Source organism: Periophthalmus magnuspinnatus, chromosome 22 (genome assembly GCF_009829125.3).
Source record: "Periophthalmus magnuspinnatus isolate fPerMag1 chromosome 22, fPerMag1.2.pri, whole genome shotgun sequence".
NCBI lineage: Eukaryota > Metazoa > Chordata > Actinopteri > Gobiiformes > Gobiidae > Periophthalmus > Periophthalmus magnuspinnatus.
This window is the reverse complement of record NC_047147.1, coordinates 9,066,651-9,093,061: the sequence shown is the minus strand read 5'-3', so window position 1 is coordinate 9,093,061 and position 26,411 is coordinate 9,066,651. Positions and strand designations below refer to the sequence as shown.

Below are 26,411 nucleotides of genomic sequence, written 5' to 3'. Positions count from 1 at the left end.
ACATACTTTCCGCGCCATTTTCAAGACGGGCCTTTCACAAAAAGCTGGATATTATGAGAAGAGATTGGCCAACCCCTGCGCCAGCTAACCTGTCCTAGCAAGGAAAAGGGTTTGTCTATCATTTCCAGACGAGCAACTATGAACAGTACCCGTGGCTCACAGCTTATGAGAAACGCTGCAAATTGTACTGTTGTACGGCTGGGCACTTACAAGCTACAGTGCGTTTAAAAACGTTTGGAGACACTCAAGTGGACCTGCAGCTCAGTGCATAGGAATGCAGGGAGATGGAGTGAGTTTTGGTATTGTCTGGTTGGTGTCTATATATATATATATATATATATATATATATATATATATATATATATATATATATATATATATATATATATATATATATATATATATATAATTTCTTCTGTAAAATAAGTAAGAGGCTCCTGTGTCCTCCACTCGTAACCTGTATTAATGGCACCTCTTTGACTTCTTGTCGGTATAAAAAGACACCTGTCCACAACCTCAAACACTCAGACTCCAAACTCCAGTATGACCAAGGCCAAAGAGCTGTCAGAGGACACTAGAAACAAAATTGTAGACCTGCACCAGGCTGGGAAGACTGAATCTGCAATAGGTAAGCAACTTGGTGTGAAGAAATAACTGTGGGAGCAATTATTAGAAAATGAATGACATACAACACCACTGATAATCTCCCTTGAGCTGGGGCTCCATGCAAGATCTCACCCCGTGGGGTCAAAATGATCACAAGAATGGTGAGCAAAAATCCCAGAACCACACGGGGGGACCTAGTGAATGACCTGCAGAGAGCTGAGACCAAAGTAACAAAGGCTACCATCAGTAACACACTACACCGCCAGGGACTCAAATCCTGCAGTGCCAGATGTGTCCCCCTGCTTAAGTCAGTACATGTCCAGGCCTGTCTGAAGTTTGCTAGAGAGCATTTGGATGATCCAGAAAAGGATTGGGAGAATGTCATATGGTCAGATGAAACCAAAATAGAACTTTTTGGTAAAAACTCAACTTGTCGTGTTTGGAGGAGAAAGAATGCTTCATCCAGTTGCATCCAAAGAATACCATACCTACTGTGAAGCATGGGGGTGGAAACATCATGCTTTGGGGCTGTTTTTCTCCAAAGGGACCAGGACAACTCATCTGTGTAAAGGAAAGAATGAATGGGGCCATATATTGTGAGATCTTGAGTGAAAACCTTCTTCCATCGGCAAGGACATTGAAGATGAAATATGGCTGGGTCTTTCAGCATGAGAATGATCCCAAACACACTGTCCGGACAAGCAAGAAGTGGAGGGAGTTGGAGGGAGTTGAAAGTCTGTGTTGCCCAGCGACAGCCCCAAAACACTGTTCTAGAGGAGATCTGCATGGAGGAATGGGCCAAACTACCAGCAACAGTGTGTGAAAACCTTGTGGAGACTTACAGAAAACGTTTGGTCTCTGTCATTGCCAACAAAGGGTATATAACGAAGTATTGAGATGAACTTTTGTTATTGACCAAATACTTATTTTCCACCATAATTTGCAATAAATTCTTAAAAAATCAGACAATGTGATTTTCTGGATTTTTTTTGTCTCATTTTGTCTCTTATAGTTGAACTGTACCTATGATGAAAATGACAGGCCTCTCTCATCATTTTAAGTGGGAGAACTTGCACAATTGGTGGCTGACGAAATAGTTCTTTGCCCCACTGTATGTATGTATGTATGTGTATACATATATATGTATGTGTATATATATTATATAGATATATATATATATATATATATATATATATATTTTTTTTTTTTTTTTTTTTTTTGGGGGGGGAAAAAAAAACAGGCAGCTGCCTGAAACTTACAAATGCTTTGTTACTATGGAGACCATTTTAACAGATTTATGTGTGCTTTTCAGTTTTTCAGAGGTACTACCATCCTCCAACACTATCGAACAGAAGTGTGGACCTGCACCGGAGCGTGGATGCGATGGTAGCGAACAGGAGCAGTGTAGCAGCCGGCTTTGCTCTGAACGCGCTCCCAGAATCCATCATTCACTGCAGTCGTGAGCGGCCGCTGCTGTGTATGCTGCTGATGCTGGGCACTTTATGGATGGGCTACACCCTGTACCAGTTCAAACGCAGGTACAGCACCTAAGCCATTTTCACTCTGCAAATCAGTGTTTCTCAAACTGTCAAGAACTGTCAAAGAAAATACATCTCAAAGAGGCTATCTCAAGTCTAAACCAAAAGTAATCCTTGCTAAGAACAAAGGAAATAAATTATATAACAAATACGGACAAAATAAGGACAAACAGCAGCAAAATCATGACTTATCAAGACCAATTGTATGTCGTAAAGGTGCACAGTGTAACTTTTAGCAATGCCCTGATCCAGCTTTTTCACTTATGATACCGATTTCAATAATATAGCTTTAAATATGTGCCAATACACGATATCAACAGATACCAGTGCAGAGGCTGAAAATAGCATTTATTTCCTTTAAACAAAAGAAAAATAAGACAAAACTAATCCAAATGTGTTATGTAGCTGTACCCCACAAATAACTATCGAACAAACTTTGTATAAATAGAAAATAAAACATTTGGAGACTTTCTGGGCCAACCACAGTCAGGAAATAGTCTTACGTCAATTTATATGTCCAACCAGGATATCGAGTGTTTGGAAGCTGATATTTGACCCATCAAATTTTTCCTTATCAGTGCTGATATCCAATACCAGTATCAAATCGGTGCATTCCTAGTAACTTCTGAATCCAGGGTCTCCTTGTCCCCATGGAAATGTCAGAGCTTTGCCTGTAACTTTCCACTGTGTGACATTAAACCTACCCATCTCCTTGAAGCCAAGCTGGTGACACTACCGGGTGAAGTTATCAGTCAGATCATTGGAGAGGTGGGTCCGTTCTCTCTAAGAATGCATGTTTTTCAAGGTTTCAAATAGAACATAGGACATAGGAATTTAATGCTGTACAATGGAATATTCAGAGCAATACAAGTGTACCCTATGTCAGAAAAGTTGCAATGTGCACCTTTAAACAGTACCAAAACAGGAGTCTAGAAATAAACTATAGAAAACCTGGACTAATGGGTTAAACCAGACCGAAACTAAACCAGAACTAACCAGGACTACATTTTGTATTTAAATTGTAGCCTGTCTTGTAAATCTTGTAAATGCCTGTACAATTTGAGATGCCCTTACTGAGATAAATCACTGCAGGTATTGTCCTCTGATAGTGCACACTGCAGAGTGGAGCCTTGACTCCCAGACTCCTCACAGGAACTTTCCAGACAGGCCGTTTACAAATGTACCTTTTCCGTCAAAGCCTCTGTTCCCGTCTTTGATTTAATAAGCATTAAATATTCTACTTCTGATTGCTCCCAGTAATCAAATCACGCTCAAAGCTGGATTGAATTGTGTAAGCAAAAGGCGGACCGAGGTACTTAAGCAGTGTGAGGATTGCAGCCATTGTCCTTGTCCACAATAATTGTATTCTTGTATTATTTGTCTCTCTTTGTCTTTCTTTGCCAGTCCCTTCCTGCATGCCAAAGTGAGGGAGGTGCTGTCGGATTGCGCCCTACCCATCTCCGTTCTCATGTTCTCCTTCATCGGCTCCTACATCTTCAGTGACATTGAGCGTTAGTATCATTTATTGCTTCGTTGGACATTTAGTGCCCCCGTGAATTTAGTGTGGCGGTATACCTGTACTGTGCTGCCAGTGCATCAGCAGCAGACGCTAAGTGGACATTTTAGCTGCAAGGGAAAAATACAGCACCGCCGCAAAAAAACAACATCATATATTTGCAGAAACAATCATTTCATCAAAGTTAACCGTGAGAGTGTGGTAGTAACATTTCAAGTGACCTTTTCTTGACTTAGAGAGCTGCAAAGTGGGAGTAGCTTCTAGTTTCAAAAGTAATTTTCTGCCCCGTAAATGTAGCTTCAACCTGGAGCTTGGAGCCTCCCACTGGATGAATCTAAAAAGTGTTAAAAGGGGAGGACGTGTGAGACAGGATTGCTCAAATCCCCAGACCAGGGACAGGGAGTGGTGCAGAGCAACAAGGCCTTTATCTACTATACTCCATGTTTTTTACTCCTGAAAGTGCCAATGTCCAAATCACAGTTAACAGTTTGGTTACTCTGTCTCCTGCAAAGTACATTATATTGACTGACTTCTGTTCAGTTGACCTTGTTCTGAGCTATAGGTGCACTCTTTTTAGTCAGTCATCTAAAATTGAACATTTATGCTTGATTATAATTTGTGAAGGATAGTTTTAGGTAGATTAAGCACATTATTGACACAAGGGCATTATCATACCTAAATAACCTATAGACTTTGTTAAGCCTGTTTTATGTATATGACATTGGACAGTGAAGTCAGTGTCACAGGCAATAAAACCTGTTTGTAAAGCACTGGAGGCCACTTTGATACAGGCCATTAACATATGACTTACACAAGTCCCATACGGTTGAATGTATGTCAAAACTGATATTTCAAGGTTGTGGACAACTTGAGCACAGCTTATTTAAACCAATGAATCCACAATTTTCAATTAAAAAAGAAAGGAATGTGGTTAATTGATATATGAAGTATTTATTTGCTTTTTGAGTTATTGCAATTACTCTATAGGATGTGTATTCTTACCATAAAATTATTTACAATTTATAACATCAATTTTAAAACTATATTGAAGTGACATTTTAATGTGTTCGCACAAATGAGTGCAAGTTTGGGCAAGTATTACTGTCAAACTGTTGTGTACTTTGCTCAAGGACATGGGGTGACTGGAGTTTAACCAGAGGCAGTTCTCTAATAAATTAATACTCTGACCCAATCATCATAGTTTGAGCTACAACCTTGTTCATTTTTGTCAGAAAAGAAATAAAACAACCTAAAACTACCAACCATCTAAAATGTGTAAAAATTAAAATTAACGAACACACACATTTATTGGCCACTTTCTCTAGTCATTACACACCAGACACTTGGTAGTTTTCAGACTGTAATGATACTGTGGTAATGATCACATTCTCAAGTGGAGCCTTCAAATTTTGAACCTGACATTACTGACAAGTTTATTATCCATTTTGTAACCGTTTATCCACACCACAGAATATTAAATATCCTAGATAACTTGCAATACCTTGCATGATCCAACTACAGGTGCATATTATGCACTTTGTGCCAGTAGCCAGCCAGGGTAAATGGAGCAAGTTGTGTCTGCAAGTCTTTTGTGTAAAATCTTGGCCAATTCAATCTGTGAAATAACAGCACTCTAACTGACTTGCTCTTGAAAAGCTCAAATGATAGAAGACTATCTCCACATTTTACATATTCCATTATTCAGTTTTCCTCGAATACTTGAAGCACCTACTTTCCGTCTAACAAAGTAAGAAAGCCGTCACTTAGTGGAGTCCATGTGGTTTCTTTTCAGTCAGGGTGCTCTTTGAAGATTCATTCTGGGAGCTTCTTGCCCTTTCTACAAAAAAACTCAGAAATCACGCAGCTGTCAAACCTCTAACAACGTGCAGTGCTGAAAAACAGATACAGAGAAAGCCCCGAGGCCTGCTCCACCCTCTCCCCCCGTCCCCCTCTCTCCCCTCTGCCCCTATACAACATGCACAGACATATATGGCCTTTCACAGCCTTTAATGAGTGATGAGGTGATAAGCAAAGAGCCCAACTGCTGCTCAAATTTCATCTTGGACTTGTGAGAGGAGATAATTTGTCAAATGGTTCTTTGTTTTGCATCTTAAAATAACTCCTGTGTCATGCTCCTGCAGAAATGTGGGCTTCAATGTGACAGTGAGTGTTTTGGGTCGATGTCATGCAAAAAGCTTTAGTTGTCAGCTGCCATTTTGAAGTCAAGAAAGTGGATATTTAGAGATTGCTTGCCCAAGGGTTCAAGTCTATTTCCTGTTTACACCTTCATAGGCTTGACACCTTTAAAGGCACTGTCCAGACTAATGTTGGTAGATTTGCATTTTGGCTTGTACCACACATACAAAACAGATGTATTTTATACATAAACTGAAATAATTCGACTGCCTTGCTGTCTTTGAAAATTACCCTTTAATTTATGATAGAAAGCAGTCATAACCAGAGAGAAAATGATGGCAGTAGTGCTTGGAGTGATGCATGTAAAAAATGAGAATTAAGATGTTTTCAAACTACTATTTACTCACACATGAAAAGTCCAAATTTAAATAATTTACCTTTGTAAATAAACATGATAGTCAGCCTCTGTCCACAAAACCCCCATCTAAGCAAAATTAATCAGTGTAAGATAGTCTCAAATTGTTTTCTTGTCGTAACGGCTAGTGCGGGTGCGGACCAAGGAATGCAGACTCGGGGGAAGATTTACAGTGTTTATTTACAAAATGGTGAAATTCAGTTTTTAATAGTTCATTTAACACACACGGGGAGCAGGGAGCGGGAGGCAGACCAGACGGGAGTAGTGCAGAGCAGGGACGGGAAAACCAGGACCGGAACGAGGACAGGATCAGGACGAGACCAGGGCACGCCAAGCAGGGATGTCCAGAGCGGGCACGGAGACAGCCAGGGCCGGAGCACGACGGGACCAGGGACAGGGCCAGGGAACACCCAGCAGGAGTAATCCAGAGAGCGGGAGACAGGGCAGGAGACGGGAAGCAAGCCGGAGACCAAGACGGGACAGGAGGCAAGGCAGAGGGGTGGACTGTACTGGAGCTGGAGCGCAGAGGCAGGAGCAGGAACGAGCGAGAGCAGGAATGTTGACACGTGGACGGTCTGGCCCGAGCGTCTGGTCCGAGACGGTCCTGGAAACAGGGTGAAGACGAGCAGGAATACGCGGACGGTCTGGCCCCGAGTGTCTTCTGCCGAGCCCTCAAATACTCGGCAGCAGGTGGAGGTAATTGCGCTAATGCGCTCCAGGTGTGCACGGGAGGAGAAGGAACTCCGCCCAGCTCCAGGCTCAGACAGGTGAGGGAGGGGAAAGCACACAGGGAGACAGATACTACAGGCATCATGACATTTCTAAAATGTTATTATTCCATATCATCAATGTTTTAACATCTAAATCTTATCAACTGAAAATCCTAAAATGATAGTTTCAGACACAGAGCCCTAGACAGTGACTGTATTCTTTGTACTGTTTCTTAATCAATGTCCAGCCCAAAGCAGGAGGGAGATGCGCAGCATTTATTCCCTTATTGTTTAGCGTAAATTCAAGACACCATTCATCGTTGCCAAGGCAGCAGCTGTTCTCCAGGGATGGACCGGGAAGCACAGGGAGGCAGTGCCAAAGCCTCAAGTGAATCTAAATTCGACGGCCGAGCCAATTTTATTCTTCCTCTACCTCCAGAGAGAATAAGTCAATAGTGCTATTATTGTATTGTAATCATTGCTCACTAAATGTAACCAAATGCAACCAATTTGTAGCGTCTGAGGAGATGCAGGCTGAAATTTGGACTAAAAATACACTGGCTTATTTGAGAGGATAGATGTTTTCAAAACAGAAGTTATTACACAAGATTGAGTTTGATTAGTTTTAGATTACTTGCTCAGATTGCTCAGAACAGAAAGGACATTTATGGTCGGGTGTTTGGTGTTTTGAATTGGAATACCATTATGTAGTATATAGGTAAATAGTATATATAGTAATTATAGAACTGCTCATAACAAAAAGTGTAAAAGTGGGCTTTTAATTATCATAAAACTAAACTAGGTTTGGAACCTTCAGAAAATCATTTAGCTATTGTTCTTTATTGTGTCTTTTTTCCGTACTACTGTATCTTTGCCCCTTTCCACCCAAAGGAATATTTTAGTAATTTAGACCCTTGTAGTCTCTGCTCGAATGCAGGAGGTCTTGGGATTAGGCATCTTATCATATCTTTGTTAGGTTTTTTGAACATAAAACCACAGCTCTTTATTTTTAGTACATGTTTCAACTTTAAAAACATTTTCTATTCAATATTGATATCGGACCAATATAATATATTGTATTATTATTCAGATCAGGCAACCAAAAGCATGTATGCATTAGTGTTTTAGTTAATTGCTAGTATAATTTCCTCATAATGTGTTTGTCAAGCTAATTGACAAAAAGTAGTAGCAGTCATAGAATTAGTTGTACCTGAAGTACCAAATTTATGTATTGGTCAAAAAGTTGTATATGGGGTATGTTGTACAAGAGGTAGAAATTAATAAATCGATCAGATTTTGAATTTTTCCCCCTCTGCCCCTCACAGTTCCTGTGTTTAAAGTTCATAATCGGCCGATCTTCAACGTGGCTCCTTTTGAGCGTCTGTCGGCACTCAACGTGGTCAGCGCCATGGGGCTTGGTTTTCTGCTGGCACTGCTCATCTTCATCGACCAGAACATTGTTGTGTCACTGACAAATGCACCGGAAAACAGGTAAAGATCTCAATATAAAAACTTAACTTTAGTTATTACCCTGTTGAGACTAAGATGGTACCTAACTAAGTACACCACCTAACTTCACTAGTGTCATTATTCATTGTACATTGTAATCAGATGACAAGCCCATAAACCACTTACTCATAGTTTATTTTGCCAAATACAGCCCTGTATTTTTGTTGTTTTCTAAAGTGTATTTTTGTTTGGAATTGCAGACAGGTGATGTTACAACTTCATTGTACAACTTCTCTTTGTTATCATTTGATTTTAGTTTTTTCTATTACTATAGAATTTACTACTCTAAATAGACAGGAGTATTTTTTGACCATTTAACAGTTACTACATATACCTTTTTTTCAGGTCTGGTAATGATTACTCTAGAGAGGCACAGAAATACCATTGCATGAACTGGCAGCTGACGTCTCTGTTTTCTGCACATAGGATAATAGTAGATAATGAGGCGCAACCAGGAATTTAAACAACGGCATAAGCATTTTCAGAGTGTTTGGGTTTAATTAGTGATATGGTCTGACTGTGGTGCTTCAAAAGGGTTCTTAGTATCCTCTGGCCACAGCATACACTGAGCTACATCTTCAGCATATCCTTGTTTGTTTGAGGAAAGCAGATTAACTCAACCATAAATGTGACATGTGAGTTAAATTGGCATAGTCAGGGAGCTCTGAAGAAGCCTCACAGCTAAAAAAAGCAGCTGAACTTGTAGCCTCTTGTTCTAATTTTACATTTTCCAAACTCCTTTAAAGCTTATTTTTCTTTTTTTTCTTTTTTTCCGCTGACAGCCCAGCTAAACTCCATAAAGAAGGACACTTATTATCTAAATTTATGATTCAAAAATTAATTGGATGTCAGTTTCAAATAAGAAGTGGAATCATAATTTTGTGACCATGTTATTGATCTGTTCAGTTGAAACCCAAAGGCCGTTGCACTGGGGATGTATCAATAGTACAATTTGCTTGTCTTTAACCTTCACAGTTTGTCAATTGTAAGTCACCAAGAAAATGGCTGCAGCTGCAAACACTTCAGGCTATTTATGTCAGTGCTCCTGCCTCAGCTTAAAGATGTCAAAATATAGCCATGGAAATACTATCTGATAAAGGGAACTTTATTTTAATTCAATCTTACACAATGAGAACAGATTTGCCATTTAAAGCACAACAAGGGACATTACCATATGGCGTACAACCTTATTTATTTTATTTCTATTTAAACTATGTTGTTAAGTCTTTTTAAGCATTCATTTTAATCTTGCAATATTCTAGTGCTAATGTATAATAAATCACATTCACATTAATGTAGGTGTTTCTTACCCAAGGACACAATAGCAGTACACACTCACACTGTATTCAGGTTTGGAAGCGGGTATTGATCAAAAAACCTTCTGATCAGTGGGCGAATGGATGTACCTATTGCTGCCCTTTAGTTACTGGAATGCTAAATTATTTACTTTTTAAACTAATGTATCCATCAGGAAAATAAATGAGCACAGCTTTAATCAAATAATGAGACACTTTCTTTGTGTAGACAGTGATGCACTGCAGGTAATTGTCTTGAGTAGGCCTTTTGTTGTTGTATCATAAAAACATCATTATCGTCAGCTTTTGTATAATTTATAACTCTGCAACCTCATTAAGAATAAAGAGTTCAAACTGAGACATTGAGGAAAAAGCCTATTTAGAATATTGCCATGTTATTTTTCACAAGGAAAACTTAGACTTATGAACACTGCATGGCTACTCTGTGTGTTTGAATGTCATAGTCAAGGGCAAGTGACTCAGTAATGTTAAAAGCTTTGGGTTGACATACAAATTCTAAATAATATAAGCAAAATCAGGTCTAACACAGCAGCCTAAAGCACTCTCTTGTAACTTCATTATATTTACATGATGTATGGGTCTGAAACATGATTTTTCTCATGTTAAATGGTGAGACAGTGAGCGGTAAAAGCCCTCAGCTCTAGTGGTGAAGGGCAAAGTTGACCTTAGGAGCATCCTGCCCTTTACATTTATGTTTGACCATGAACAACACAAGCTCTGTGTAAAATATGAATGTACTGTTACTGTACATAAAACTGACCCTTGTCCTTGGCTTTGGGTGGTGCTTTGATCCTTCTGCGTTCCCTCATTCAACACCAGCTAGAGTGGTGCAAAATGGAGCCACTGTAGGCATAGAGCTGCACTGTATCTGAGAATCATTTTTATTGAGGGATTGATGTAGGTAATAACTCACGTTTATCTTTTCATAAAATGTTTCAAGTCTTTTGCGCCTCATTAAGTCTTTGCGTTCGCATAAAATAGAGTCATTAGTGGTGTCTAAAATGTAATATTGTAGACATTGGCCTCTCATCTCCAACTGCTCTTTATCTTTTTAGATCCAAACTGTGCAAGTTGGTTGTGTTTAAACAAAAAAAAAAAAAAACTGAAGTTGTTTGAGCTACATTTTAATACTTTTCAATAGGGCTGGGCGATATGCCAAAATATTAATAGCAGCCAGATCACAATTTCATCACAATTTATGTACAGTCAGTATCTTTATATTGCCTTCAAGCGGTAACTCATCATCTGCTTTCTCTGAAACTTCACACTTCATTACAATTGGTTAATTCCACCTGTGACTTATTCACAGAGTACTCCTGAGGCTGACCAATAGTGGAGGAGTGGGTGGGAAAAAAATGTCTTTATTTGAGCATAGAACTGCATTCAAGAGAAAATTAGTTTTCTCTTGAATGCAGCTCTATGCTCAAATAATTCTGAATGACTCACAATGTGGCGATTTAATTAAAATAGCAGATCATGACAGGGATGAAATCACGATTCGATGTTTATCACCATATTTTCCAGCCCTATTTTTATGATGATCTTTGCTTAAAAGTAATAAATGAGAGGACTGTATAATCATTAGACATGTACATACAGTTGTGGTTGTGTATGCGTATGGTAGTTTGTCTGTACATTCTAACAAAGCATACTGTCCACAGGCTGCTGAAGGGCACAGCCTACCACTGGGACCTGATGCTCTCTGGCCTCATTAACATCCTGATGTCGGTGATGGGGTTGCCGTGGATGCACGCAGCTTTCCCTCACTCCACACTGCACGTGCGGCAGTTGGCCTTCGTGGAGCAGCGCGTTGAAGGCGGACACCTCTACGAGACGTGAGTGACACCTCCCATTGCTGTGCCGCTAATCAAACGCTCAATTAAAGGTCGTCTTTGGAGTGTGAAGCCACTGTAATTTTGTGTTACAGACTACTGTATCCTGCTTCTCACTGATTGCATGATTACTATGTAACTAAGCATTTTCTCTGCGGGGGGAAGAGGTGAAGGAGCTCAGAGGAGATGAGAGGATTGGTCTTATCACTGCAGCCATGTGCCATGTGCAGAAATCTAGTTAGCATTCAGCCAGGATTAATCTGCACAAAGTGCAATGAATAGGGCAAATAGAAACCCCTATAGAGCGTTTAACATAACTGAAGATACACATTCACAACTATTTCCTCTTGTGTCGGGAATATTTGGACATTTCTTCACCTCAGTGTGTATTCAGATGTTGGAAGAAATTAACTCTAACCCGCAACTTGCAGTGATTTTTAATGCTGTTTGTTGAACCAAAAAGTAATTTCCCCTCTCAGATTGTTTATTAGAAATGACTCAAGACGCAGAGGGAAAGTGGTGTTTTACATGGAGGAATATGACACTGTCCAACAGAGTTAGAATACTAAAAATAAATCTACAACATCCTCATAATGTGTAATCAAGAGGCTCATCTGCATGTTAGTTCAGAACAGCCAAATATATTTATCAAGTCTAGGATTAATGGGAGATCACCTTTAACAGTCCAAGTTAAATGCACTGTACCTTTTTTTTTAATGTGAAAAACAGAACTAGTTCATTTTTAACCATTTGCAGTGGTCCAAAGTTATTCCTCACTTACCTTATTCATTCTGAACATCATAAATATTCACAGCGTTTATAAATAGTTTTCACAATACTCAAGAGATCAGCAACTGGCATGCCAACACCCTTCCTGATTATCAGTCAATAAAATGTTTTCTAATTAGATGCAGACAGCAGGCAGCAGACTTATTTTGACCCAAAGAACTGCTTATATAATATATCAGTACTGGGACAAATTTAACTCAGATACATGGGAAAAAAGCAGGTACAGGCCCTTTAAATGTCCTGAAGCCAAATGTAAATTTTTGTTTTCTCCTGTCCATCCTACCATTTTGGCTGGACTCCTCACCACATTTTACTTTCAGTTAAATCTTTTGCTGTTATTAATGCTAGCCTCACTAATGATAGACTTTTTCTCCCCTGTAAATAGTGGTGTCATTGCATTTTAAAGCAAACTAAGCCAAGAAGTATATCTCTGTTTTGTATAATTATTGAATTCTTGAAAATTATAATGTGCTCACTGCTTATTGAAATGGATATATATAAGGTATATTGTTATTAGTGACATTGAAGCCTGTCCTTTCCACCTATGTGCCCTTAAAGAATCCACGGCACTGACTTTCTACCATTGTGTACTGTAGCTTTATTTCAGCACAGCCAATCAGACATATTCATTTATATTCAGTTCAATGTTATTGTTATGTTATCTGAACAAACCAGTTTCATGTCAGAAATACATTACAGTTTCAAGGCAACATTTCCTGAGGCTTTAAACATGCAAGAGCAGTACTCAGATTCTCTGGTGTAAATATTAATACATGCTTTTGCTAGTCTCCTCCTGTCCTCACCTCTCAGCAACCCCTGATCAGCCTTAAGTGGATGGAAACCACACTTTTGATTAAGATAAATTCTTACTGTGACCTAATTTTGCTCTTTACAGCTAAAAGCACCAAACATATAACTGATGGAGGACTTACATAATGGGGCGTGTGATCACAAGTTCAAGTAGACAAGCAACTATAATTTGAAGAGAAAGGCCTTTGATTACTTTCAAGAATCATCATATACCATATTATATTTATATCCTCGGTGATAGTCACTTCTCTTGTCATCACAGGAGGGTAGCCATAAATATACTCAGGAAAAAGTACAGGTGATGTCACTTCCCACAACAGGAGTAATTAGTTCCTATATTATTACAGCTAATAGAGCTTTCCAAACCACTCCATAGGTAATCAAATTTTTTATTATTAAAAAATATATGTAGGGCTTAAAATGAACTTTTTTCACTAATTTAAAGAATTGAAGGATGGGTCAAATGCAGAGGAACATTTATCTACAGGGACAATAAAGTCTACAAAAAAAAGAAACAGCCTACATTACAGGTGCAGGATCAGGATTTGTGATGATTGATATCAGTGCTTCATGATTCTGAACAGAATCCTACTTGTTAAACATAGCTGTATCGCAAATCTAAGAGCAGTTGCAATATAAATATCGCAATTTGATCATTTTTGATAATGGTTTAGCCCTAATCAATACTGATCATCTAAGTGTTTTGATCGGCCAATAGCAATGACAGCTGATATTGATCTCACTGACATGTATCCTTGATATGTAAAGAATAATTTCCCAATCCAATAATAAGTTAATTAGAATAACTTATTATTGGAATAATAATAAGTTATTTATAATAATAATAATAAATAATAATAAGATCTCAGGGCCATATTTTGCACTCTTGGTGCCGTTTGCACTCACTGTTGCTATTTCTGTTGTCATGACACTAAAGTTACAGTATGCATATTTGATGACATGCCCTCATTGACATGTATGTATCTGTGCGGTCAGTATTGTCCAGGTGAAGGAGACCCGGTTGACGTCTCTTGCTGCAAACATCTTCATCGGAGTGTCGGTGCTGCTTCTGCCCGTCCCGCTGCAGTGGATCCCTAAACCCGTCCTGTATGGCCTCTTCCTCTACATCGCTCTCACCTCCATCGACGGCAACCAGATGTGTGACCGCATGGCGCTGCTACTCAAGGAGCAGGTGAGACTGTCTCCTAACCTTTTGTCTCTAAACTGCCATAGTGACATAGTAAGTTAGCACTCTCACCTCACAGTACAAAGGTTTAGGGTTCATTTCCTTTAAAAGTGCATTATGTAACTTTTCTGCTGGGGTTTTGCCACCTGCTTTTCTCCATGGAGATATTATTGATTTATCTGGAATGTTCCACAGCATGTTCACAGCACGCACACAATGTCTTGTACACTGTTTTGCATGAACGGGCTCACCTCTCCACAAATCTGACTTGTAGCTTTGCCTGGTGATGTCACCTGCTTTTCTCTGTGGAGATGGAGTTTTATACAATACTGTGGAACATTCCAGGCAAAGCAATCTCCGTGTAGACAAGCAGGTGGGATAACCTTCCCCAGAAAAGTTACACAGTGTGCCTTTAAGATGGTTTACCCACTTAAAACCAAGACATTTTCTACGTCTGTTTGCCCACTAGGTCAGTGCTGTATTGATAAGTAACAATACATATTCAATGATTGATTGAGTACAGTTGAGGCATCAGGATTACTGAAAGAATTGAAAGTGCATTGAACTGGACCTGTACTAACTGCACACAAAGCGGTTAAACGGGGGCTGCTTAACCATCTTGATCTAGGTAATTTATACCTTGTGTTTTTGCCAGATATTGAGACAAGAATATTAAGTGGGTGAAAATGTTAAAAGGTTACTCGAGGTGTGGCATGTGAGTGTGTGGACGTAACCTTGGTGCGAGTCGTGACACCACATTTGCATTTTTCTAAAGTTCAGTTTCACGACAAGGTGAATTTAAGAATCATGCTCTGAAGAAAAGTAACACTTTGGTGGCTTTCTTTGTTCCTCTCACCAGTGTAAACCACTAACTGTATCTAATGCTCTTATTATACATATTACAAATAATGTGTGTTAAGTGTGAACCTGCTATAATTTCATGTGGATTATGTGTTAATCAAGAGAATTAAATTACTGCTACATCATCGACGTGTCGTCATTTTAATCATGTATGCCCCTCGTAAAAACTGAAGAGAGACCGTTTGAAACATGTAGCTCAATTTCTTGTTCTGTGTCCGATTTCACCTTCACTCAAAGGTAAAACTAGTCTGTTTCCTCTAGCCACACACTAGCGCCCCCAGATGTCTGTGAGAGGGAACTGTAAGAATCAACTAGCAGCATATGTAATTCACTTTGAAAACAAGCTGATATTTAACTACTACATTTTGTGATTTAGAGCACATGTTAAAGTATGTGGTGCTAATGTAAGATGTAATTCTTTATGTTGGATGCAAAAGACATGATAGATAGAGCTGTGTTCAAATTTTATTGTTATGATTATAGTGAGAATAAATGTGACAGTAGAGTTGACACGACCTCCTGTAATAGATTATCATTGTTTCTTCATTCAGTAATAATATTGGAATCTTAATTTTCATTCCTATATCAAGTCATCTTTATGTTTTATACACATTCAGATTGCTTATTTCTCAATTGTAGATGACATTAAAAAACATCTTTTGATACATGATGAAGACATGAAGCTGGTAAACATTTACAATCAAGTTGTACCTTCTTATGGAGCTGTTGATTCTTTACAAGGATTAGTAATTGCTGACTCTGGTGTCCTTTTTGCATGCAGTTTTATTGGTTTGCCACCACCACAAGGTCAATTCCACATTTTATCACTGTATAATACTGATAAAGGTTTAGATAGTTTAGTTTAGATATTATGAATCTGTACAGGTATTTGAGTGATTGAAGTGCTGTCTATTTGAAGATGCAGTCTTTTCAACACAAAAATTTACTCTCAACTTGTGGGCCATTCTATCTTAGCACAGCTTATATCAATTTGTGTTATGGAGCTTATTGTCCCCAGCAAATTGTATCAAGGACACCTCCAGTTATTCTTACAAAAATCTGCTCACCACAATGTAACCTTGAAACCATAACAGCTCTTCTCAGTTAAGTTGACCCACTGAATTTCAAGTACTGATGTGTTTAAGTATAACCTGCTGTACTGTCTGGCCTGTTTGTTCATAGAAAGGCTCAGACAACTTCATTCTATAGGAGAAAATAACTACATTGGAACGTCTTAGGTTACCTTGAAACAACAAACACCTCCTCACTGAATAAAATAAAACCCACTGAGGAAAAGAAATAATATTGAATTCCATACCGGTTGTTTTATTGAAAAGATGAGGTCTGCCCTTAGAGTTATCCCAGTGTGAGTAGCCTTTTCCCTGGGCACTGTCTGTAAGGCTTGACTGTGAGAAAAGGGATTGTGTTTTTAATCTGCTCTGATCCTCTCTCATGCGCAGACGTCGTACCCTCCCACCCACTACATCCGCAAAGTGCCCCAGAGGAAGATCCACTACTTCACTTTCCTCCAGATGATGCAGCTGCTGGTACTGTGCACGTTCGGCATGTACCCCATCCCATACATGAAAATGATCTTCCCTCTGGTCATGATCCTGCTAATCCCAATCAGGTACCACCTCCACCAGAGACAACTTCACCTTCCCTTGGGCCCATGCATACATTACATTACACTCTGCTGCTGGAACTTGTGCATGTTACACAGATTTCGTTAACTTATCATTGAGCTCAGATGCAATATGACAGATAGACATCCAGGTAGATTAACTTTTTTTTTTTTTTATTTGGGAATGCTCAGGTTAGTACAAGTACAGTTTGTGCATGCTCTTATTTGTATTTGTATTTATTCAGTGTGTTTATGTTGCACTTTTTCACCGTATCAAGTTCCTAGTTTGTGAACTGTGTTCACAGACTATGGCAATAAAAGTCTTCTGATTCTGATTCTGATTCTGATTCTGTAAGCTTCCCACACATACCAGGGCAAATTACTTAAAAGTTCTCTATTATACAAAATGGATGCTTGTGAGCTTTAAGCCATGTTATAATGTTGTTACATCTTCAAAAACATTCCTCGAGTTGTGTTTGTTTCATTCACACATGTTTGAGTAACACTTTATTATTTGTCTACATCTCCAAAGGTCAAAATGCTCTCTTCCACCTTGTGATGTCATGAATTTTCCAAGTACATTTTCAAGTTACTGTTTACCCTTTGCATAATAGAGATTGGCAATTCCAGGGATGACATCATCCAAATTATTCTAGTGAAAGTGCATGAAGTTTAAAAACACAGTGGAGCACTTCCTGTATTAGCACATGACATCACAAGGTGGAACAGAGTGTTTTCAGTCTGAGAGAAGAACTCAGCATAAATATGAAGTGTTTGAGTGTTAAACGTGTGAAAGAAACAAAACAGAAGCCCAGGTATGTTTTCAATTATAACAACAGATCAGAAAATAGCATAATCTGAGCTCTCTAAAGTTTAAAGGAACATTATGTCCCTTTCGTCAAAATATAGTGTAAACTTATGAAATAAATAATTTCATTAACAACAGGACAGAATGTTCCTGGTTGGACAGATGCTCAACCATGCACCCATTCATAGCTAATGCTGTTCTTTAGATTTCAGTGGTGCTTCAGCTGTGGATAACGAAGTATTCAGAGGTAGTTTATCCGACCATGCTCTTTGTTAAATTTGACCAACCTCATGAGCAAGGAGTCTGTCTGCAGATGCACACAGGAATAATTCATAGACTGCAGTGTCAGCCCAGTGGAAATTGTTCAATAAATAATTGTATATTTTTAAGAACTTTGTAAACTGTCTTCACTGGTTGTGGAAACTTCATCACAAAGAAGCACTCAGGGTGATAAAGTAAACTTATCTGTGCTTATGTGCAGTTGAGAAGTTAAATCTTTTCTGACTTTTGTCTTTTTTGTGTGTGTGCAGGAACAATGTTCTTCCTCATATCATTGAGGCCAAATACTTGGACATAATGGATGCTCAGCACATGTAGCTGCACAGAGGGACCGCTGTGGAAAAACAAAACAAAAAAAAAGAGGATTTAAAAAAGACACTTTTCAATGCAAAACTGTTATGGAAGCAAAAAGGAAACATCGACTGTTTAGATTTTTGATAAAGAACAATCTACAGGTGAAGCACTGGAAATGAGAGCTGAGTCAAACAGAAAGACACAATCGGAGGCACCTCCCAGTTTCACCTGTGTTTGACCATCTGCTCCTTCAGTGCCATATACCTCCATGCTCCTCTCTCATTCCTTACTTTACATGCTACATTTTACACTCGCTTACCCGCCCCACGACTCACCACCGGCCGTGCAAGTCCAGAACGCTGTCAGGAAGCTATTGAAAACAGGTGCAATGTAACAACCAATAAGCTTTTTTCTTTCAACTCTTTGCACTCTGCGTTTTTACACTGGTCCATTAGAAAACACTTGCACGGTCTGGTCTGTGTGAGTGTGCGAAACAATCTTTTATATTTGTGTCATTGTTCAGTGTTAAATTGACATTCCTCCACCTTTTAGCTGTGAAGGACGCTGATGTCTGCTTAGGTAAGTCATTCTAATAGAGTCAATATTAAACAGGGAGGAGTGAGTTTGTCCACTGCCACCAAACCTCATTTTTAAGGTGGAATTTACCTGATACATTCCACACATACACTATATTACCTAGATGTAATTATTTAGACAGACAGCACAAACCAAAACATATAGTTATTATTATTAAATCTTTAACAAATTATAAATATATAGAGTATATTATTGCAATATGACAAACTATTTTAGGTTGGCTTGAGATAGAAATATTTATTTTATCTTTAAAGGCAATGTTGTTGTTGGACAGAGATTACTTTTTTCTATTTGTCCATAGTTTAATGTATTTTGGGTGTCTGTTTTTCCCCTCGTTTTTCATGTTATGTCATCTGCCCTTCAGTTTTGGGAACAAAAAAATGTTAAAGATGTGTAAAACATTAAAATTAACAGGTTTTGAATTATTGACCAAATGCTTATTTTGTTATTTTTGTGAGCAAAGTGTTGAAGAGTTTAGACTAATCTGGTATTGTTTTCTATTTGGTGTTTTGATTAGATAAATGCTTGCAAATGTTTTCATGTACTAATCCAACACAGGCCTCCTTTGGACCACTAATATCTACGAGAAGACAAAAAACAGAAAAATCCTACGCAGCAGTTTGCTTCCAGCATGACTTGTCTGGGTTTTTTTTAATACAATGCGATGCCAATGGACATGTAGCAAGCAACTTCTCAGAAAAAAAACAAATGCAACGCTCAATATTCAGCAATACTGTGTATACCAACGCACTTCACTGACGGGTCACACTTTCCCAGCGACTCATCAGCCAAGCAAAGTATTTTTGAACAACTTTTTAGTCCATTCACATGGGTTCAACTCTCCGCTGATTCAGATGTTGCATCAAGCTTTTTGGCATTCACAGTGCCAGACAAAAGGTTAGATTGGCCGAACGTCCTTCAACAACAGCTGCACATCGCTATAACCCTTTTTGGGGGAAAACAATAGTGTCTTCTATCACATCTAAGACTATTCGTACTGTATATGTTATGTCTATGTCTGTTTGGGAATGAACATGTTTGGAGCCTAGCGCAGAGACTGAGGGCCTTAAGTGATACACAAGGGATAGATAGAAACTAGATACTCATTGAAAAAATAGAACAAAGTTGGACCTTCATGAATACTTTTTGTTTGCTCACCATTTTAAGACCACATTATATTAAATAAACTACAATTATTATGACTAAAAGAGATTATAATGTCTAAAAATAGTGTTATATAAATGACGATAGTAATAGATACTGATACTTTCATATCGAAATCACGTTTGAAATTTTAGTATTGTGACAACTTACAGCACACATCAATGTGCCATTGCTCCTTCCTTATATGTTCACAAGACAAAACCTAGCCACGTTATCTTCTTTGAAATAGTTTACTTGAAGCTTTGAAGACTAGTTTTCCCCAAAAAGATGCCAGAGTGACGTTGCCAATCTAACCTTGAGTATTTGCTTCCCCAGTCTCCCTATGGCAGCTCCCTCATGCAGCACTGTTGTCTTACAGATGTGAGGAAAAAGATGTCCAATTTGAGCTGAAGATAAAGCAGAAAAAGCGACAGCACTGCTCAGCTCTGCATTTGCATAATCTCTGGACTAAGCCTTATAGACAGCACTTGGAAAGAGAAGATTGCGAGGTATGGAGTGATACAGTATGTACAGTTTGCAAAGCAGCGGTTTAGTTTTTAATCGACTTTCTTGGTTAAATAATCCATGGCGAGAACGTTTCAATCTTTGGACCAATCATTTTTATTCTTATGTGGCGGTATTGTTGTTCCTTGATATCTCTACTGACAGTTTTACAATATGGCAGAAACGCTCAGAGGACTAAATTTTGGATGGCGTCACAGCACTGCTCCTTTGCCTCTCTCCGAACCTCAAAACTCTCAGAATTGTTTGAAAATTGTGATGTTTTGTTTCTTTTCAGTTTCCCCCAATTTCATATAATAGCCTACTTTTTCTAATCATGAATGTAAGATGTGTGGATTTTTATATAGCATACTAATTTAGGTGTCAACAGAATCTGTAATTTTGTCAAAAAGATCAGCTATATTTGTAAGCTGTAAGATGTAAAAATGAGAAAATGGGTATTAAAAAGAATGTGTTGGTTTCCTATAGTATATATAAATATATACTGTACACTGAAAAAGAGAGATTATCTCAAGCTGTTTGCCAAATAAAAAAATAGTAGTGGCATATGTTGTCCTGATATGGTTTTTTTTTTCTCAACTATGTTTATTTTAGGAGGAGAAAACATGGAAATGAAAAGTACAATTTTCTATTTGAGCATAATGAAAAGGTGTCATTTGAGGAGAAGTAAAGTTTATCATATTAATTTGCATTTTTAGCTTCTGTGTTGCATTAATTTAACTTAATATGTTAATCATGAGCCTCATGTTAATTAGATTTAAAGGTGCAGTTTCTAACTTTTGTACTTAGAGATGTTTTAGAGATGCTATTGCTGTGCCTTGAGTGTTCCACAGTATGGCATTAAAGTTGCCAAGTTACAGGTCATCTCTGTGGAGAGGTGACCACAATTTCATGTTTTTCAAGGTATTTACTGAGCAATCATAACACCTAATGCAATGAACGATGGATAAATCTAATGCCATACTGTGAAACATTCCAGGCAAAGCAATAACTAACACTTACAGTTAATCTTAGTGCAAGGTTGAAGTATTTGTTGGCTGCACATAATCTCCTGCAGACTAAAATGACACACGTGGACATGCGTGGCGCAGCAGGGACCGGACTTCGCTCAGTGTAAAGCCGTCCTTCGAGCTTCTGTGGGCGGATAGGGCTGATCCCACCCTGCCGGTCCTGCTGTGTCTCGTGTCCGTGGGCCGGTCATGAGCGCTGGGGGGTGGATCTTTCACGCTAACCTCTTCGCTAGTTTCCTGTCCGCCTCAGCCTCCGTAAAACACGCGTGTTTCCAGTGTCACAGAGCCGCTAGCATCATGGCAGAGGAGGCGAAGAAACTGGCCGCCTACGCTGCTGTGGACAACCATGTACAGGTGCGAGGAAGACCACATTTACTTTTTGACTTCATCAAAACATCCTCTTTCACCGTTTTGATGAGTTTATTTAACCTCTGTCTGTTTGTTTTGGCTCCTGTTGTGCATGTAGCTAACGGTTACACGCTTAGCTAGCGTTAACTGTAGCTTGTTTGCTAACTTATCTAATATTTAAACCACGGGATAAACTCAACTCCTGTCGTGTTTATTTAGGACACAGGCTAAAAAAAGTGTGTGGGGCTTGAGAAACTAAATATACTGCAGTGTTGTAACCACGTGAGTTAAAGTTGTAATTCCCAGGGCGCATAGGAGTAAGAAAAGAGCAATGTTTGACATGTAAATAACACACTGATAGCATTACACGTGCTCAGCGAGGTTTAATCCAAATGGCAGTGATAAGAGACAACACAATGAATCATGAGCAAAATATGTAGGTTTTAAGGGCAGGTGTGTGCAGTCACATACATTTCGGCATGGATCTTTGGAGTTTTGACCTGCATTTTGACCTAACTGTTGAAATAGACCCTGTTTTCACTGATAAAATGTGTTTTGCAGAATAACCAGGTGGTGGGAGTGGGCAGTGGATCGACCATTGTCTATGCTGTGGACAGGCTGGGTAAGTTCAGAAAGCTACAAAGGGAAGTAGGATGACCACTTGACCCCCCCATTTAGCCCCTGGTCCCTTGTTCCTCTTATCTATCTTTCTTTCTTTTCTTTATTCTTTATTTGTCAGGGACCATTTACAAATTCATTAATCTTACAAAAGAAAACATGATTTCTACCAGATTTAGCTACTGCAACTTTCCATCTGCAGACCCAGGGGCAGGTGAACGCACATTAAAATACACATTTCGTTACAATTCCATTCCACTATAAGTTATCAGTTAAATACAGTAAATTGTCCCCGCGTTCAATACATGATGTTTCCTGCAGTCCATACCATATTTAGACAATGTCCCCTTTTCACTGTTGTTATATTGTTGACACAAAAAACAGAAAGTGATTTGCACAGACATAAACAAGATGATATTTTTTGTCACAATGAAATCGAAACTATTTGGGTGTAATGGCACAGAGGGTTGTAATGTGTTGACAGTTTGCACCTATTGCTACAATCTCTCTGCGCTTTACCACGGACAGAATGTAAAAATCATATGGTGTTATTGCCGTTATTTTATTGCAGATATTTTATTTATTTGGTTAAAACAAGAACAGTGCACACAAAAGATGCTTTGTGCCAGATTTCACTACAAACTACTTTCCATCTGCAGTTCTTGGGCAGGTACAGAAGACATTAAAGAGCCTACTTACGTAACAACACAAGTTATCATCTATGAGCTTAAATTTCCTGAATGTGTCCCTCTACATTCAACAACATGTCCCTCTTTTTCTACAATTTGAGGTTGTCACCCTAGGGAGAAGCCATGGAAAGTCACAAACCTGTAATTATCCAAGTCTTGATTTAATGTGTTGATTTTGCTTTGTATTTCCTTTGACAGCGGACAGAGTGCGTCAGGAGAAGCTCAACATCATCTGTGTCCCCACCTCATTCCAGGTTGGTTTCAGTTCTGTAAATTATTTATGGATTTAAAGCATTTAACCTGGGATTATCCTTCAATTATATTATTTATATGGGATTTATTATGCGTTTGATCATCAGTTGCTTTATTCATGTCCTCTTAATCTTTTGAATTGCTGTAGGCTCGTCAATTGATTTTGCAGCATGGACTCACTCTGTCAGATCTGGACCGGCATCCAGAGGTATGGAGGATTTGTGTAATATTGACTTACTGGCTCTCACACCTCATGCATTTGAATTATCCTTCTCTTTGCAAATAAACTCAAGCATTAGATTGTCTCTGTACTCTCTGCTATTACTGTCCAGGATTTTTTTTTTTTTAAGTGTGTAGTAATGTCTGTTTCAGCTCGATGTGGCGATTGACGGGGCAGATGAAGTGGACGCTGATCTCTCACTGATCAAAGGTGGAGGGTGAGTTTATTGAATGTCTTTTAGGTTTGTTTGTCCTTTATCCTGTGACTTATTGGTCTACATTTTATTATCTATGCATCACAGAGGCTGCTTGACTCAGGAGAAGATTGTGGCTGGCGCTGCAAAACATTTTGTGGTTATTGCTGACTTCAGGTTTGTGTAGAATTTTACCATTGCAGTTTCATTATGATAAGATGTAATATTCTGTGTCTTAACCATTATAATCCTTATAATGAAAGGGCATGTTAATGCATTTTCTCTCCAGGAAGGACTCCAAAGCTCTGGGAGAACAGTGGAAGAAGGGCGTTCCCATCGAGGTCATTCCCATGGCATACATCCCCATCTCCAGGACGATCGCCCGACGATTCGGGGGTGAGGTCAACCTCCGTATGGCTGTCAGCAAAGCAGTAAGTGAAGGAGCTATTTCTCTTCCTATAATAAGCTCAAAGGTTTTGACATAACTGACTTTCAAAATCAGTTTCACAATTGACTCTAAGATGTTGACAGCTTTGCATTGACTTTTCAAAAGAATAAGGAAAACATAAACCAGTTTTAGCTTTTACAATGAGTCATTGACACTTTAGGAACAGCAAATATTTAAAAAGTTATGTGATGCTTTGGCTTTCAATGCAAGTGCTTGAGGTTATTTTACTGGAAAAAGTTGCATTAATACAAAACATTATATAACTTTTTTTATGTCAGCGTTGGGTTGTCAATAATGTATTATCACTGAACATCTCTGATGCATGTAACACTAGGGGGCGTTCTGGCTGTCTGCAGTTACATACAGGAGTAAAACCACAGTACTTATGTTTCTTTTTATCAGGGTCCAGTTGTGACTGACAACAGTAACTTTATCTTGGACTGGAAATTTGAACAGGCTCAAAACTGGAAAGAAGTCCACACAGCCATCAAGATGATTCCAGGTGAGAAAATATTTCTTAAATATTAAATATTTGTTGTTCTGCCTTTTTTAAGCTTTTTTTGAAGTTTATTCTTTCGAACATTTAAAACTTATTCTTGTGACAAGCAAATTAGAGAAAGACACCTCTTTACTTACTAATTTGTGGCTGTGTGACCTGCCATTGCATTATTTTTCTGATTATTTCAGGTACACAAAATACAAATTTGCATGTGTGCAAATGAAACTCTTCTTTCTGTATGGTTGGCCATAATTATGTATAAATTATGGTTTTGGCATAGAATATAAAAGGTTCTATCTTATACCTCCCCTGCAGGCGTTGTGGAGACGGGTCTGTTTGTGGGTATGGCTGAGCGAGCGTACTTTGGGATGGAGGACGGCAGTGTTAAGACGCGGGATGCTGTGATGCACTGAGCAGTTTGCCTGAGTAATTTCTCCTCTTCAGTGACCTCTTCTTCCTCAAGTGACCTTCCCTCATTTAAAATCCGAAAACATGTCCAGGCAAACTCCCAGCATTATAGAATAACTGGACAGAACAACATCTGATTTTGGAAGTGCCTGATTATTCAACTCTAACCGCCTCTTTGGTCAAACCACGAAAACCGTACTTCCTTGTCAGGAAGATGGCCATACTGTCTGAAGACCTGCCTTAAATCCAAATTGCAGTATTGTAACTAATGATTGATTAATATTTAATTAAATCTAATCATGATGTCAAGTCTAATATTATGAACCCAAATTCTATTCTTTACTGTCGACAGAAGGGGGTGTTCCTGTCAACTCCATTCTCCACCATACCTGGAGAAATACACAACCAGTGAACAGACCAATAGATGTATAAATATGAGAAAGAGCTTAAACTGCATTGATGTACAATTATTGAACTTTCTCAAAAATGCATTATGTTATTCACAAATTCCATCACGCACGCTCCCTCTTATTATTTGTGCCTTTTAAACGTGACAACATGAATCTTTGGTCCCATCTCATCTTTAGAAAACCAACAAAAATAAGCCATGCATCACCAAACTCATGCACTGTCTTTGGATAAATGGCAAATCATCATTATTATAAATTGAACCACATCAGTAAGTGTGAACCTTCTGTTGCACAATCTGACAGTGAACCTTTTTAGTGCAATTTTCAGCATTTTGGTCAAATGTTAAATGTAGTTTTACTCAAGATGCTGCATTCTCTTTTTTATTTAGTCTTTCCATCTAAATTAAATATTGACTGTTTTGTCATTGTCATTTTGTTATGTGCATGTTTTTTCACCAGCATTCCTTCTGTAAAATCTGCCAATGTGACTGTGAATATGGTTTTACTGTGACGGTACATTTTTATTTGGCCTTAAATACAGGACCATAAACACTCTGCCTCCTTGACTTATTCCTCGATGCATGTTTAACTTTATAATTCTTTTTTTGTCTCTATCTTGCGTTCTAGTGGTGTAATTCTGCAGTTTGTCACTTGAGGGCGCCAGAAATTGTCTCACAGGACGTTGTCAGCTGAGATGAGTCATGCAACCTCATATGGCCTTTATATAAATCGGTATAATTCCAAGATTATTGTCATTTATTTAGTTAAAGGTGTACTGTGTAACCTTTCTGGTGGAGTTTCTGTCACCTGCTTGTCTCCATCGTG

General features: G+C 38.6%; 2 protein-coding genes across 3 annotated transcripts in view; both read left to right on the top strand.

The window, feature by feature from the left end:
- slc4a11 (solute carrier family 4 member 11) overlaps window positions 1-19,260 on the top strand; it is a 93,396-nt gene extending 74,136 nt beyond the window's left edge. For both annotated transcript variants that reach the window (XM_033988102.2, XM_055230950.1), the window contains exons 14-20: window positions 1,919-2,144; window positions 3,549-3,655; window positions 8,247-8,412; window positions 11,408-11,581; window positions 14,174-14,369; window positions 16,685-16,854; window positions 18,187-19,260. In XM_033988102.2, the coding sequence (XP_033843993.1) occupies window positions 1,919-2,144; window positions 3,549-3,655; window positions 8,247-8,412; window positions 11,408-11,581; window positions 14,174-14,369; window positions 16,685-16,854; window positions 18,187-18,253 (1,106 nt within the window). In that variant the 3' untranslated portion in view covers window positions 18,254-19,260. The remainder of the gene's footprint in view (window positions 1-1,918; window positions 2,145-3,548; window positions 3,656-8,246; window positions 8,413-11,407; window positions 11,582-14,173; window positions 14,370-16,684; window positions 16,855-18,186) is intronic.
- A 2,185-nt stretch (window positions 19,261-21,445) lies between these two features.
- On the top strand, window positions 21,446-26,148 carry rpia (ribose 5-phosphate isomerase A (ribose 5-phosphate epimerase)). Its single transcript, XM_033988803.2, has 9 exons — window positions 21,446-21,855; window positions 22,411-22,471; window positions 23,355-23,410; window positions 23,557-23,616; window positions 23,781-23,845; window positions 23,930-23,998; window positions 24,111-24,252; window positions 24,672-24,771; window positions 25,084-26,148. Exons 1-9 carry the CDS (start codon window positions 21,691-21,693, stop codon window positions 25,179-25,181), a joined length of 816 nt encoding a protein of 271 aa, XP_033844694.1. The 5' UTR covers window positions 21,446-21,690; the 3' UTR covers window positions 25,182-26,148.
- Window positions 26,149-26,411: the final 263 nt, after the last annotated feature.

What these genes read in the sequence shown, in the direction of transcription:
- rpia (XM_033988803.2), top strand. Translation starts at nt 21,691, where the DNA reads ATGAGCGCTGGGGGGTGGATCTTTCACGCTAACCTCTTCGCTAGTTTC. An exon ending in CTATGCTGTGGACAGGCTGG is followed by an intron (nt 22,472 to 23,354) that starts GTAAGTTCAGAA and finishes TTCCTTTGACAG; the next exon opens with CGGACAGAGTGCGTCAGGAG. An exon ending in AGCCATCAAGATGATTCCAG is followed by an intron (nt 24,772 to 25,083) that starts GTGAGAAAATAT and finishes CCTCCCCTGCAG; the next exon opens with GCGTTGTGGAGACGGGTCTG.